A 12,795-nucleotide genomic window follows, 5' to 3' on the forward strand; every position below is an offset into this window, starting at 1 on the left:
CACTTTCCCAATCTGACAGATCTGTCTCTTTCCCATCAAGTTTGGCCTGCTGTTTTGGCAGAGAAGTCACTATTGAGCATCTTCACTATCTTTGTTTTTGTCTCCTTAACCCAAGAAGAACACCTGAGCTACCCTCAGGCTGCCTGAGCACTAGCACCTGTAACAGGCAAAGACCAGAACAAAGGAAGAGGTTTGGCACATAAGGAGTAGGGACTGAGATGAGGTAAAGAAAAACAGGGAACTAAGACATTTCCCATATTTTAACTGCATTTCACAGATCTTCACTGTCTTGAAGGAAAGTGAATAACATCTGCACTTGCCTTTGGCTCCAACATGTTAGGCATAGATACTCCTCTGTCCATTCTCATTCCAGGGACATGACCATCCGGAAGGGACTGCATCAGATACAGGTATACATCAGACACATAGGTTACACACACAGAGGGTAAAGGCACTCAAGTAGTGGTGAAAACAAAGGTGAATATACCCTGAGACTTCCTACAAGTCTTACTAGTTAGTCTTATCATATAGATCATTGCCATGGCTATTGTTTACCACTTCTCTGAGGCAAGCAGAGGGATCCTTCCACCTTCTCTGCCACCACAGCCTTCTGCCACTGCTAAGGCTGGGGATCCCTTCCCCACTGAGGCTACCAACATCATTTCCCAGGTAGATCCAGGACTCCCAAGAGTGGTGGGTCCTTTCCCACTTGGGTGATTTAAGTAGGGTTCTGCTCTACACAAACACGTGGAAGCATTAACTCAGGTCCCACCCAACAGAATACAAAATTCTTTTACACCTCTGGGCTTTCCTTCCTGTCACTTACTTTATCAGCTGAAGGTGGGGATTTTTTGTCCCTACAATGCAAAATTCTTACTATGAACACAAACATGGATAGGGTTTTGACACAGGTGCTGTTTCTAGCAAGCTAATGTTTTGAGGACAATACATAAACAGCTCTTCTCTCTTCCCATAATCTTATTCTCTTTCCAATCATCATGATTTTGATGTATCATTAGCAAAATTATCCAAGCAATTAAACCCTTTCTTGAATTGCCATTTCATATTGTGTTTGTGCTGAAGAGCCAGCCAGACTCAAACCATTCTGGAAAAAAAAGCCCTGCAGACAGGATTTGGAGTAAAAGGGTTTATACTTGCAAGCACATCTCTTACTGGCTCATCTGTGATGGCAGCACTGTAGAAAACTATTGATCAGCCATCTTGTCTGGAGAGTAAATTCCAGAGCAAAAGTTAGGAGTTTCAGGCTCCTGGTATGGGAGAAAAATCACCTCCAGAAGAGACTTGCTACATGCCTTTGGGGTTGGTACTAGAGAGGCTGGAAATAAATCCACCCTTAGTTGTCCAGAGAAGAGTACTACAGATAACTTATCTATCAATAGACAGTGGATTTTACAGAGCAAGTCACAGAACTGCTGTGAGCTGTCAACTCAGCTCTGGGGAGGTAACAAAGAGGAATCAGAGGCTGTGCCTGTTTTTTGTTGATCAGAGTCTACATTGGTGATTATGCTTAAACATGCAGGAAAATCAAAGCTAATCCCTTAAAAAACCCTTCCCTGTAGCAGAAATTCAGACTTCAGCAAGAAAGCAGATGCTTTTAGTTCGGTTGTCAGTTGATTGATGAAAACCTGTACTCTACCTGGAAATCTGTAAAGAAAAAGAGAGACCTCATCAGCTTTGGAGTATGGAAGAGCAGGAATCATTCACAATTTACCAGATAAACATTAGGTCTTCCAGTCCACCTGATCTTTTAAAAAATCCCACTAGATTCTCTAAGGCCATCAACCTTCCTACTTTTGGACTTAGTTTGTAAAGAGTCAAACACTTCAAATATTGCAGCCCTTTTCATTCCAAACAGGCTTCTCATTCAGGGAAAATCACATCACTTTGGAAATACTAAGAGACACAAACCCACCAATCAAGTGAATAAATAGCCAACTAAAATTCAAATGTGTAGCTCAGGAGTCACCTCACCTAACCTTTTCCTTCAGGTAGCTGTCTAGATTCCTCCTCAGTCTATAGAGACATAAGCATCAACAGAAGTTGCCTGATCATAGGGTACCTAAGGCAGTCTGGATCAATCTCACTTTGGAGCTAACTGACCTCTCTCAGCTCAAACAATTTCCAAACATTAAGTCTCAAAGTTTAAAAACTTTCATAAATATTGTTATTTTTTATTAGGCAATGTCTGATAATCACATTTAGACTAAAGACATAATGAAAATCATGCAGCAATGGGGATTAAAACGTATTATCCTCCTTTCTTCACTGAGGCATATTTTTTCAAACTGCAGTGGGTGGGAATTCTCAGAAAAAGAAAACACCACAATAAAACTCAGTACATATTTCTGATAATACACACATTACCTGCTTTCCATTTGCACCAATCCTAAAGTAGTCCCTTGGCATAAATAAGGATCAAGTCCACATAGTAAGTTTAGCAAAATAAACCCAAACTTTTTAATAGGTATTTTCAGAGTTTGAGTTAATTGTTGAGTTTACCAGAGGAAGTTAAAAAGTACAGAGCAAACATAAAGTAATCACATCCATAGCCTTAAATTAAAACAGCAGAAATGATCAAGCATCATAAAAAGTCCAGTAATTAAATGGCACATAGGAGGCTCCTTGGCCTTACCTCTAACACCACCACTCACATCCCCGTAACTGTTGTACTGCCCAAAATCTGTAGATACTGGCTGTAAGAACAAAAGTGAGACACGGGCATAAATTCAGAGCTCATGACTACACAAGCTGGTTGGTATATGGGGAGGAATAGTTTTAAGCCTTTTTCCAGCCCTCAATTTTCACAACATTTCTAGAATTGCTTTCTTGCCTTTTTAACAATGTAGTTTGTGGGAAGGGAAATTAGGCTTTGTTAGATCTCAGATGGTCTAACCAGAAAGCGTGATCAAACTGAAAATCCAATACAGTTAATACAGAAATGAATACCATAGACAATTAAAACCACCTTTCACTTCTCAACATCACCATCTCCTTACCCTGTGAAGTCCATTTTTTCCATAGCCAGGGAGAGAAGATGTTTTGGAGGCTGAAGCATGTGCTGTTGAATGAGGAAAGGAAAAATGTTTTACTGGAAAAATCCCATGGAAACTCAAAACCAAGAATCAACCAGCATAAAAAACAGTTTGAAAAGCTAAGCATATACATAACCATCTGAGACACACTGATTTTAAGAAATTAACATCTCAGCTCAAATTCATCACAATCTTCCATACATTCTGTAAGATCCAGAGCTTTACTGTGCCATGGTGGCAGGTCATCAAGAAGGGATATTGCCATTTTGCCAGGCTCAAAATCAAAGCGGACTTCACTGAGTTGAAAGTAATGTTCAAGGATCAGACAACAAATCAAAATAACCTTTTAGCCCTTAACTAGATAGAGTATTGCTGTGCCTCTCGTGATGGGATCAAGATAATGGACAAGGAGAATCCAAGATCAGCAGTGCTTGACTGAATAGGTTCTTGTTAAGTCTACCATGCAGGTCCATTCAGTTCCACTCTGCTAAGTGGCACACATGGGAAATACATCATCATACCCTCAAATTTCCTTTCTGTCCCTCCCACTGCAACTATTATCACTCCCAGATTCTGTTGCTGCACAAGCCAAGATACATTTGACAAGCACACTCCATTCTTTCTGTATTCACATGCTCCCCTGGACCATTTTTTGCTACAAAAGAGAAAAGGCTATAAGTTTTGGTCCTGTAACACTGTAACTGGCAGATACTTTGGCACTGACTTCTCAGTAAAATGCTCAAAATGGGCACTTCTGACTGAATTCAAACAAATTTGAGAATTGGCATTCTGATCCTAAATTACAGTCATCCTGTACATGATGTCACACTCCTGAGAACATGACATGATTCAACAGACCTCTGTGAATGCTGCTTTCATCTGAAAGTGAAATAAGGTATCCTGGGGACATTAAACTTAGCATTTGCACTGACCTCAGAAACTGCACAAGCAAGATAAAGACTGTGGAAATGTCAAGGGTGTGTTTTCAAATACAGATAAAAAGATGGATAAATAGAAAGATTGTCAGCATAATGATCACTAGCATCTCTACAATACAACCCCTTCAGACAAAATCCTCCATATATGAATGCAACTTTTAGTTGGGTTTTTAAATGTTATTTTTACCACAGAAAGGCAGGGAATGTAAGGCAGGGAATGTAGCACTTGAGATACTGTTGCCAGAAACAAGAAGCTTTGGGAAAGGTACCACTGATTCCACAAAAGGCAACTGCCCTGATTATCATTGCAAAGAGGGATGGACACATCTTCAATAAAGGAGTCCTCCAACCTGTGCTAAGGCTAATAAAAAAATCATAAGCTTTGTGTTCAGCTGGTAGACTCTGGCCTTGTAAGCATTACAGGTAGTGAGGAAGAGCCACAGACATTCTGTGCAAGACCATAAATACACACAGCATAATTATAGAACAGGAAACACAAGGAAATCTTAATTTTACTGACAGGTACTCCAGTGGATGAGTTCAAAGAGACTCATTGTGTCTCTTCTTGGTGCGCTACAGCTGCTGTGCTGCAATGACTATGACTGGTGGATGAAGAGAGTGAAATAAAATGCCTAAACCCTTCTCTGGAGATCTGAGGTGGCCACAGATGTATATCAACATGTGCAATGAGACCAAGAATCTAAACCACTAATTAACAAAAGTTGACCTTTGTGCTTTTGCTCTGGAACAAAATACCCCCTATCAAAATGTCAGCCAAGGCCAAAACACTGGCTGTGTTTGGAATATGCAGTCCCACTGGTAAATGTTGATTTTCTATCCCTGGGAGAAGTGACTAAACAGTGACAGGGACCCCCTGTTTAAGCAAAAATGTTGCTGTTATTTAATAATCTAGTCTATTAGCTGGATATTTTAACTCCCTCCTCATCTATATTAGAAAATCTCTCTCTTCATAATTGCCTGAAAATCCTCAACCTCATATTTCTTCTAATTAGAAACCAACTGCAACACTCCTCCCCCCACCAAAACCAGCAAACAAATTAGGCTGCACTTTCAGGGAAGAACATCACATATACATGTATCAAGTGACATCAAGTGGTCTTCCCAGTGGTCTGTCTTCTGGGAGACTGCTTGATATGTATATATGTGGTGTTCATTATTAGCATTTTTGCCTACATGAATTACCTGGAGAATCGTAACGACTGGCAGAAAGGGCTGACCTATCGCGACTCTCCTTTTCCATCTCTTCTTTCAGTATCAATTGTCCCAGACCAGAGTTGAGCTATAAATGACCATGAAAAAAATACATCAATAAAATAAAGCTGATTGAGGCATTAGTAGGAATTGTTTACAGAAAACAAAGGGGCACTTTTTGGTTGGTATTCAGAACCAGCATGAAGACAAGCTTATAACCACCTTCATGAGCTGCTCCTCCTGCAGCTGCCGGCGTCTCTGGAGCTCTTCATCATCTTCTTCTCTTCCACTTGATCTGCGTCTCATGTCAGCTCCTGCTTCCACAAAACCACAGTACAGAGAGAGCTTTGTCTATCAGTTCAACCACAGCTTGAACTGTTCAACACTAGAAAAGGTTGGTCTGTTTGATTTACTGAATAAACAAAGTAGATTTTAAAACATAATAAAAATAAGATAATAAAATTCACTCAGATAGCCTGCCCTATGGCTACTAGGATTCTTATAAAATTTAAAAAAAGTTAAACTGCACATGGGTTCCCAATCAAACAACAGTCCTGTATACAAAAGCCATGAATAAATGAAATAGAAAGAAGAAACTGGTAATTCCCGTTTTAGAAACACCAGTAACTGTACCTGTGGTTGAAAACAAAAAAGCTTATTTATACTTTTATCTAGACTCAGAAAAGCAAATCTGAATTAACACATCAAATGGAAATTTAAGCCACATTAATCTCCTGAATGGACACTCATCTTTGGAATAATCACAACGTTAATTTTAGTCTAAAAGGAAGCAAACTAATTTGTGTTCTAAATTAGTTTCTTACTTTTTTATGGAATGATCCAATTTGGGCATCAGGACACTTCTTTGAATAAAGAGAATACAATATTGCTGCAATTTAGACAGCAGTTGCATTTTTTCCTGCACAGGCTATATCCTGATACAATTATTCCCCAACCCTATGTTAGACAAACAGTGTTTTATTTGAACAAAGACTAAATTTTGTAACTAAAAGTATCAAAAGGTTTGTATCAATTAAATATTTCGTACACCAATGTTAAATTGATACTAATATATATAGAGAAAAAGTTATGCAAAAAATATGTATTCATATTTAAATGATTTATTATTTTGTCTCAGGTCTTTTTCATAAAAAAGACATTTTATTGGAAACCATCAAAAGTTGTCATCCATTGCCTAGAGACTGAGCTGAGAGGCAAAACTTACAGTAAAGGCTCCACCTAAGCCTTATGGCATAATAATGCTGGAGTTATTGTAAGTCTTGGCAGGAGAGATTCAAATATGTAGATGTTATTACTCAGACCATGAAGTTTTTCAGGTTGCAATCCTATATAAAGGACATTTTCAAAAAACTGCCAGTGGATATGCAGCCCTTTCAAGTGATCACTGAGCTCTCCCACCCTGAGTCTCTTCTCCCAGCATTTCTATGAAAATCCCACTGCAATGAAAGCTACACATTCCATCACAGAAACCTGGAACCGGCAACACCTTCAGCACTTCAGACACAACTTCATAAATGAACCAGGAGAGAGAGCTTGTTTTATGCTGTGTGGGTCTATAAATATTAATAGATAAAAAAAACCACAAAAAAACCACAAACAAAAATGTATTTAAATATGATCATGCTCGTGATTTAAAGAAAATAAAGTGAGATACCTGTAATGAAACAGTCTGTAAAAAAAGTCTGTAGAAATAGAAAATCTGAAAATCCATACTGACTTTTTTATTCCGTTAACTGTTCCACTTCAGTCATTGCTTCTTGACAAGAAAATAGTGATATTTTTGGTGGAACATTTGTTATTGGCTTCGGACTAAAAGTTGAAATAAACAATGACTGAAAGAAGTCAGGCTTGTATGACACATTTTTTAAGCTACTACACGGGAGTTCATATAATTTGTCTATGAGTTAATGTCCTTCAGCAAAACCTCTTCTACTCAGTGCTGTTCAATACTTTGAATTCTCAGGTACTCGGAGGTCTTACCAGAAGAACTGCACTTTGTAATGAAAACCTAGAGTGGGCACAATCTTTGCTACCCATTTTTACAGCTCTAGTATTAATCTATTTAGGTTACCAGTACTTTTTAAGCCACATGGCTGGTATTTTTATTTTTTTTTTTGCATACCTATGGCTGCAAGGGAGGGAGGACCGGGCCAGTGGTCTGTCTCAATCTTTGGTATCTCGTTGGGTGCTGGTGCATGAGCTGCTGGGAACTTGGAGGACTTGATGATATCCTCGGAGGACTTGCTCTGTGCTGCCAAAGCAGCTGCATCTAGATGGCAATCAGGGAACTTAGCTATGTAATAAATTGTATCAATAGGAAAGGTCTTCCTTATTTTTGAAAAATTTTATACTTTACAATAAGAGTATTTCTAAAAGCAAACATTCTAATGTTTTGCTTTTCTAAATGCACTTTGAAACAAATAAATGTCTTTCTCTTGCCAATAGATTGGAATCAAACCTCCCTTATTCCCACCCCCAGAATAACCCCAAATTGGCTTTGGATTTTACTAGAGTTGCATAGTGTTAGAATTATTAGGCAAGAGTGAGAATATTTAATCTAACAGAATTCATCAATATCTCCTAAGGACAGCTGATTATTAGTGAAGATGAAAGCAGATTTATGTACTGATCTGTCTTCCCTCTAGGGCAAGAAAATAAATAGATCAGAGGAACAGCATTAATTTTAACTCTACTGGTGCTAATTATTTCCTATGTTTCTGTGAAAAGCTGCAAAAAAAGAATTCTGAAACAAATATGTTGATTTAACCAGTGGGGTTTTTTCTGCTGCATGCCCTTGCTTATTAGCATGCAGTAGTAGTAAAAGCAGATGTGAGTTTATTAATAAATACTGAACTCCATTCAGATCAACTTGGCAGGGAGAAGCATTTGCAATGAAATGAACCACACCATTAAAATATCTCTTAATATCCACTCAAGATTCCTGTCTAAGCCAGTCTCTTAAAAGCATGTTGAGGGTGCATTATGGCTTTCTCTTCTCAATGCTAAGAGAATTAAAACCCAATAGGATTCAGTTTACATTAAAACCAGCCTTAACTACCTCTTATCTACAAACTGTTAGATCAATTCACCTTCCCTTACATGAGGCTATCGCATCAGAAGCAAAGATAGTGGATTTTTTTTCCTTTTCTCTCTTTTTTATTTTTAAACAGAAAGACCTCTGTTTACAGTGAAGCACTGTGTTGCTCATCCAACATGCTCAGGGTAGCTTAGGAACATCAGTATCAAATTTAATTTGGAATTAAAGCATGTCATTTGCAATCTGAGCATCTTATTATTGGGAAACTGTAAATATAACTGCAGGTATGGAGGAAACCGGTCAGAGCTTACAAAAGCATGACTTCAAACAGTACTTACGTATTAGAATTGGTGATGTCAGTTGTTAAACATTCACATGTTAATGGGAGGTGAGAAGACACATTAAAACCATAAAAATAAACAAAAATTATGTTAAGACTTTTTCCAAAATGAACATATGGTTTGAAACTTATAAAGGAAAGAGGAAAAAAAACTGACATAATGCCACAGCAGTCTTATTTGCAACACTTACTCCTGTCTATTGAATGGTCTTCCTGGGCTTTCCTAACCATCTCAGCTCAATGGCCCTCAGCCACCTGCTCATCTAAACCCTGTAGTACTGCTACCTTGCTACTTAACCCTAAACGTATTTCACTGGATGAAGGGACTGCAAAGGGACACAAACTCAGTCTCTTTAAAAAGTGGAGTCAACCCTCTTTCATCATATTATGTAAGAATCATCTCCTTTTCAATGTTTTCTATTCACAGCAGAATTTATAACAGAGTTATAACTGGGACCTTGCTCTGCAGTCCTAAAGCCTGGCAAAGAAGTAGGCTGGAGCCATCACTCTTATGTCAGACTTGATATAACGATGTCTATGCCAAAAAGATTAGAGGACTAACCCTGCTGTCCAACTCAGAATCCAAACACCTGGAAAAAACAGTACAAGGTAGTACCTGAGTGATACCACAGCCCTTGTGACTCAAATTAGCCCTGTCAGTAATATCACCTATGTTATCTGCAATAATGAAAGATTCTTATTTAAGAATAACAGGTACATTTGGAATTCTAGTCTGATAATAACATCTCTGCCCTTGCTGTTGAAATAAATTATTGTACTTTCTGTTTAAAATAAGGAAGTTCAATGAAGCTCCTGTCAGAAAACAGTCAGTTGTTAATCCATTTTACCACAACCAGTACTTGTATTCTGAAAGTATAAGCTTAAAAAAGTGAAATGCAAGACGGCATCATCATGCTAAAGAGACAGAAAAATCCCAGTTAATGGCAGTTTTGTCACTAAAAACAATGTGGCCAAGATTTAAACCATATGATCCAAATGAAACATCATGCTTTAAAACATAATCACTCAGCAGGACATGCAATAACAGCTGTTTCAAGTTTGCACTACTAATTTTTAGTGCTTCCAAAGTAAACAGTGAACACTTTTCACTCGTCTATGTGCCTTTAATTTAATTGGCATTCCAGTTTTGAAATAAAAAGAGAAGGATCATTTACCATGTTGTTTGTAGATTGGTGGTTTTCTATATATGTTGACACCTTGATCTGTGAAATTGAGAAACAGAAAAATGTAAATATGAAAACTACTTCTTTTGTAGATAAAGATTACTCCAACACTAAAACAGTAGACAGACCAAATCAAGGATGTAGCACAAGAAAAAGCCAGAAAACTTTTTCTAGTATTGAACAAAATCAGATTATTTAAAGAAAAAAAAACAACAACATAAGAACAAGTGAAAAGTCAAAGACATGTGGCATGAAGTCCTTTGGAGCTGATTGTCTAACATGTGGATGCATCCAAGTCATGAATTCATTTTAAACATTGAGAAGATTATCAGTGAGATAAAAGTTAGAGAGGAAATGCAAACAAGCAGTACAATTCAGTGATGGAGACACAAGCCATTTGGGGAAAACAGCCCCAAATAACTTTTGCGGAAAATTGTGCTTCAGTCATAACAGCTCAATTTTCTTTCCAACTGGCTGGCTGGATTGAGCAGAGGAGAATGCAGTGAGCCTACAATTCACTTCAAAATCCAGAGAACAAAATAGCTGCCTAATACACCATTTTGTTCAGCCAACAACAACTACACTTCAGTAAGTCAAAGGGATGCTTTATGCAGTGTTAACCAATACACTACTAATTCTCAAACCACAATGATATATTGTATGCCTTTTTGGCAATTTTTTTAAGGCCCAGGACATTGCATGTTATCAATGTAAATCAGAATAAGAACATCTCCCACAGCTCTAGCACAGTAAATCTACAGCACGTCTTAAAGACATCATACTTTTACAAAGAATGATCTAAGAAAGGAACCAGTTTGTTCTAACTGCCTCCCCACCCAAGCCATCTCTTAACGTATTTGTCACAGCTACAAATACAACAATAAATCCAAAATCAGTGCTACAGTGCAAAATTGGTCAAAATCCTATTATAAGACCAAAATAAGCTACCAGAAACTAGAGAATTAATGTCAGGAACCTATTTTGCTGCTTCATACTGTCTGAACAATTTTTTCAGTTACATTTGAATGAAAAATGAAAAAGCAGTTTAGAAATACATGCTCTATATTGCAGATCCAGTTAAAGTGCTACAGCAGACAACTTAGCCTTTCATTTTAAAGAAAGGTAGAACTAGAAATCAGTGGAAACAGAGGCAAGTCTTACTCTGCAGAACCCCATAGGCCTGACTAAAGAGGAAAATTCATTACACACAAAGACACTGAGCTATTTCATTATTGTTAGTGATCTGTAAAGGCTACTTGACCAGCAAATAGGTATGAACATCACATGGGTAGTCATGCAGAACTTTTGCGTACATGTGTACCAGAAAGCTGTAAGGAGGACAGGAACACAGCTCTTTCTGGGGCTGCACTGTGACAGCTGAAGAGGACAGCTCTGCTGCCACACTAGAGGTTATTACTCGGAGCTATTCATGCAGGTGTGCTTTAGCTTATGCAAGTCAAAGCAAACTAGGTTAAGCTTAAGCAGTTCAATAGCCAAGCCAGTTCATACTGACTGAAAAAAAGTTTCCACAAATAGTTTTTCTGTCTGATCTGAGGAAAGGAGGAAGAAAACTAACCTCTGACAGTGTGAAGGAATACTACACTGAAGGGAATCTGAATAACGACTGGATATAATAAAACTTTCACCTAGCACCTAGTCAGAAGATGCATGTCAACAATGCCAGGGACACATCACCCTCATCTCATCAAAACCCAAGACAGATGAGTTTCTCCAAGGCTGGAAGAACTGTGCAGCTCACTTCAAAACAGAGACTGCCCTTTATAGAGAGGATAGCCCGAGGCATACATATCCTTGTGGACCTGCAAGTCTCTGAGGACATCCAGCCACTACACAAAACAAGTAAAGAAAGATCCTCAACTGCTATAAAAAAACCCAAACAAACGAGAAGAGTAAACTGGAACTGCTTCAAGACTGAAACAAATCGTAATGACCTGAATGAACAACATAGATAATGGCTCACTAGTCAACTCTTTTGTGTGTGTCACAGGGAATCAAAACCAGCACCTCCAAAGTTAGCAGAGTTATGCTGGTGCTCAGCTAGTTCAGCTGCCTGAAAGATCAAACCCTACATAGCTCCTATCCAGCTCACAGGCCATCAACAGACCCTGAAGACCAAGGCAATCTAAGGATGAAACACCTAATCACCAGAACAGGTAAAAACCACAATCAAGCCCCCACCATTTCCTAACACTCTACTCCTCTCAGCAAGGAGCAGTTCCAAACCCTTTGGGTGCGTGTATCCCATGGTAAACAGCGTGAAAGGATGGAGACAAGACAAAAGTTACAAAGGCTACATTCTACACTATGACAGGACATTGAGACACATAGAGTGTCAGCTCCTACCTGGAACATGGAAATGTTTAGGGGCCTGAGCATAAGTTGGAGTGAGAGGGCGGCTGTCGGGCCGATAGGGGACAGGGGAGTTCCGACCGCTGGACGGCTCATTGCCTCCAATGAAAGAATGGAGAAAACAAAATGAGAAAAGGGAGAGCAATAAAAAAGATTAAAAAAAGAAGAAAAAAAAAGGCAAGCTCAATCAAACCCAAACAAAATTGGTGGAATCAAAACCTCCAGGGAGAAAAGAAGATGAACCAAAAATACAAATACAAACGATAACAAGAACTGGTAGCCCTGGTGACTTTTATTTTTTTCCTGATATTCCTGCAGAGACAAAAGTTTATGTTCATGCTGGAGTTGAGGTTTGAGCAGCTCAGATAGCATGCAGGCAGGAGCTGTGTGCTCACAGCTGGTAACTAGATGGGCAGCGTGGAAAAGAAGGTTACTCGGCAATGATTTAGTACGGTGACTGGTATTTTGAGTTAAAAGTTGCAGGCACATAGCATAGTTCTTTATACACAAACCCAAAAGGAAACCAGCTCCCAAGCAGATAGAAGCAAATGCTTGCAGTTACTACAGGTCCCTAAACCAAAAGCATACAGAAACTAGAGATGGAAAAGAGCTGTTAGGTCACTTGGCCTGCATCAAAAGA

The 12,795-nt window shown here is 38.6% G+C and overlaps 1 protein-coding gene across 1 annotated transcript in view; it reads right to left on the reverse strand.

Moving 5' to 3' along the window:
* The window catches only part of ABLIM1 (actin binding LIM protein 1), a 128,339-nt gene that overhangs the window by 4,753 nt on the left and 110,791 nt on the right, over window positions 1-12,795 (reverse strand). The window contains exons 14-22 of the mRNA XM_010007943.1: window positions 12,150-12,254; window positions 9,777-9,824; window positions 7,347-7,493; window positions 5,426-5,517; window positions 5,186-5,291; window positions 3,018-3,067; window positions 2,654-2,714; window positions 1,658-1,665; window positions 321-395 (exon numbers count right to left, since the gene is read on the reverse strand). Of these exons, the coding sequence (XP_010006245.1) occupies window positions 321-395; window positions 1,658-1,665; window positions 2,654-2,714; window positions 3,018-3,067; window positions 5,186-5,291; window positions 5,426-5,517; window positions 7,347-7,493; window positions 9,777-9,824; window positions 12,150-12,254 (692 nt within the window). The remainder of the gene's footprint in view (window positions 1-320; window positions 396-1,657; window positions 1,666-2,653; window positions 2,715-3,017; window positions 3,068-5,185; window positions 5,292-5,425; window positions 5,518-7,346; window positions 7,494-9,776; window positions 9,825-12,149; window positions 12,255-12,795) is intronic.

The sequence above is a fragment of the Chaetura pelagica genome, unplaced genomic scaffold (genome assembly GCF_000747805.2).
Source record: "Chaetura pelagica isolate M959 unplaced genomic scaffold, ChaPel_1.0 scaffold531, whole genome shotgun sequence".
Classification (NCBI taxonomy): domain Eukaryota; kingdom Metazoa; phylum Chordata; class Aves; order Apodiformes; family Apodidae; genus Chaetura; species Chaetura pelagica.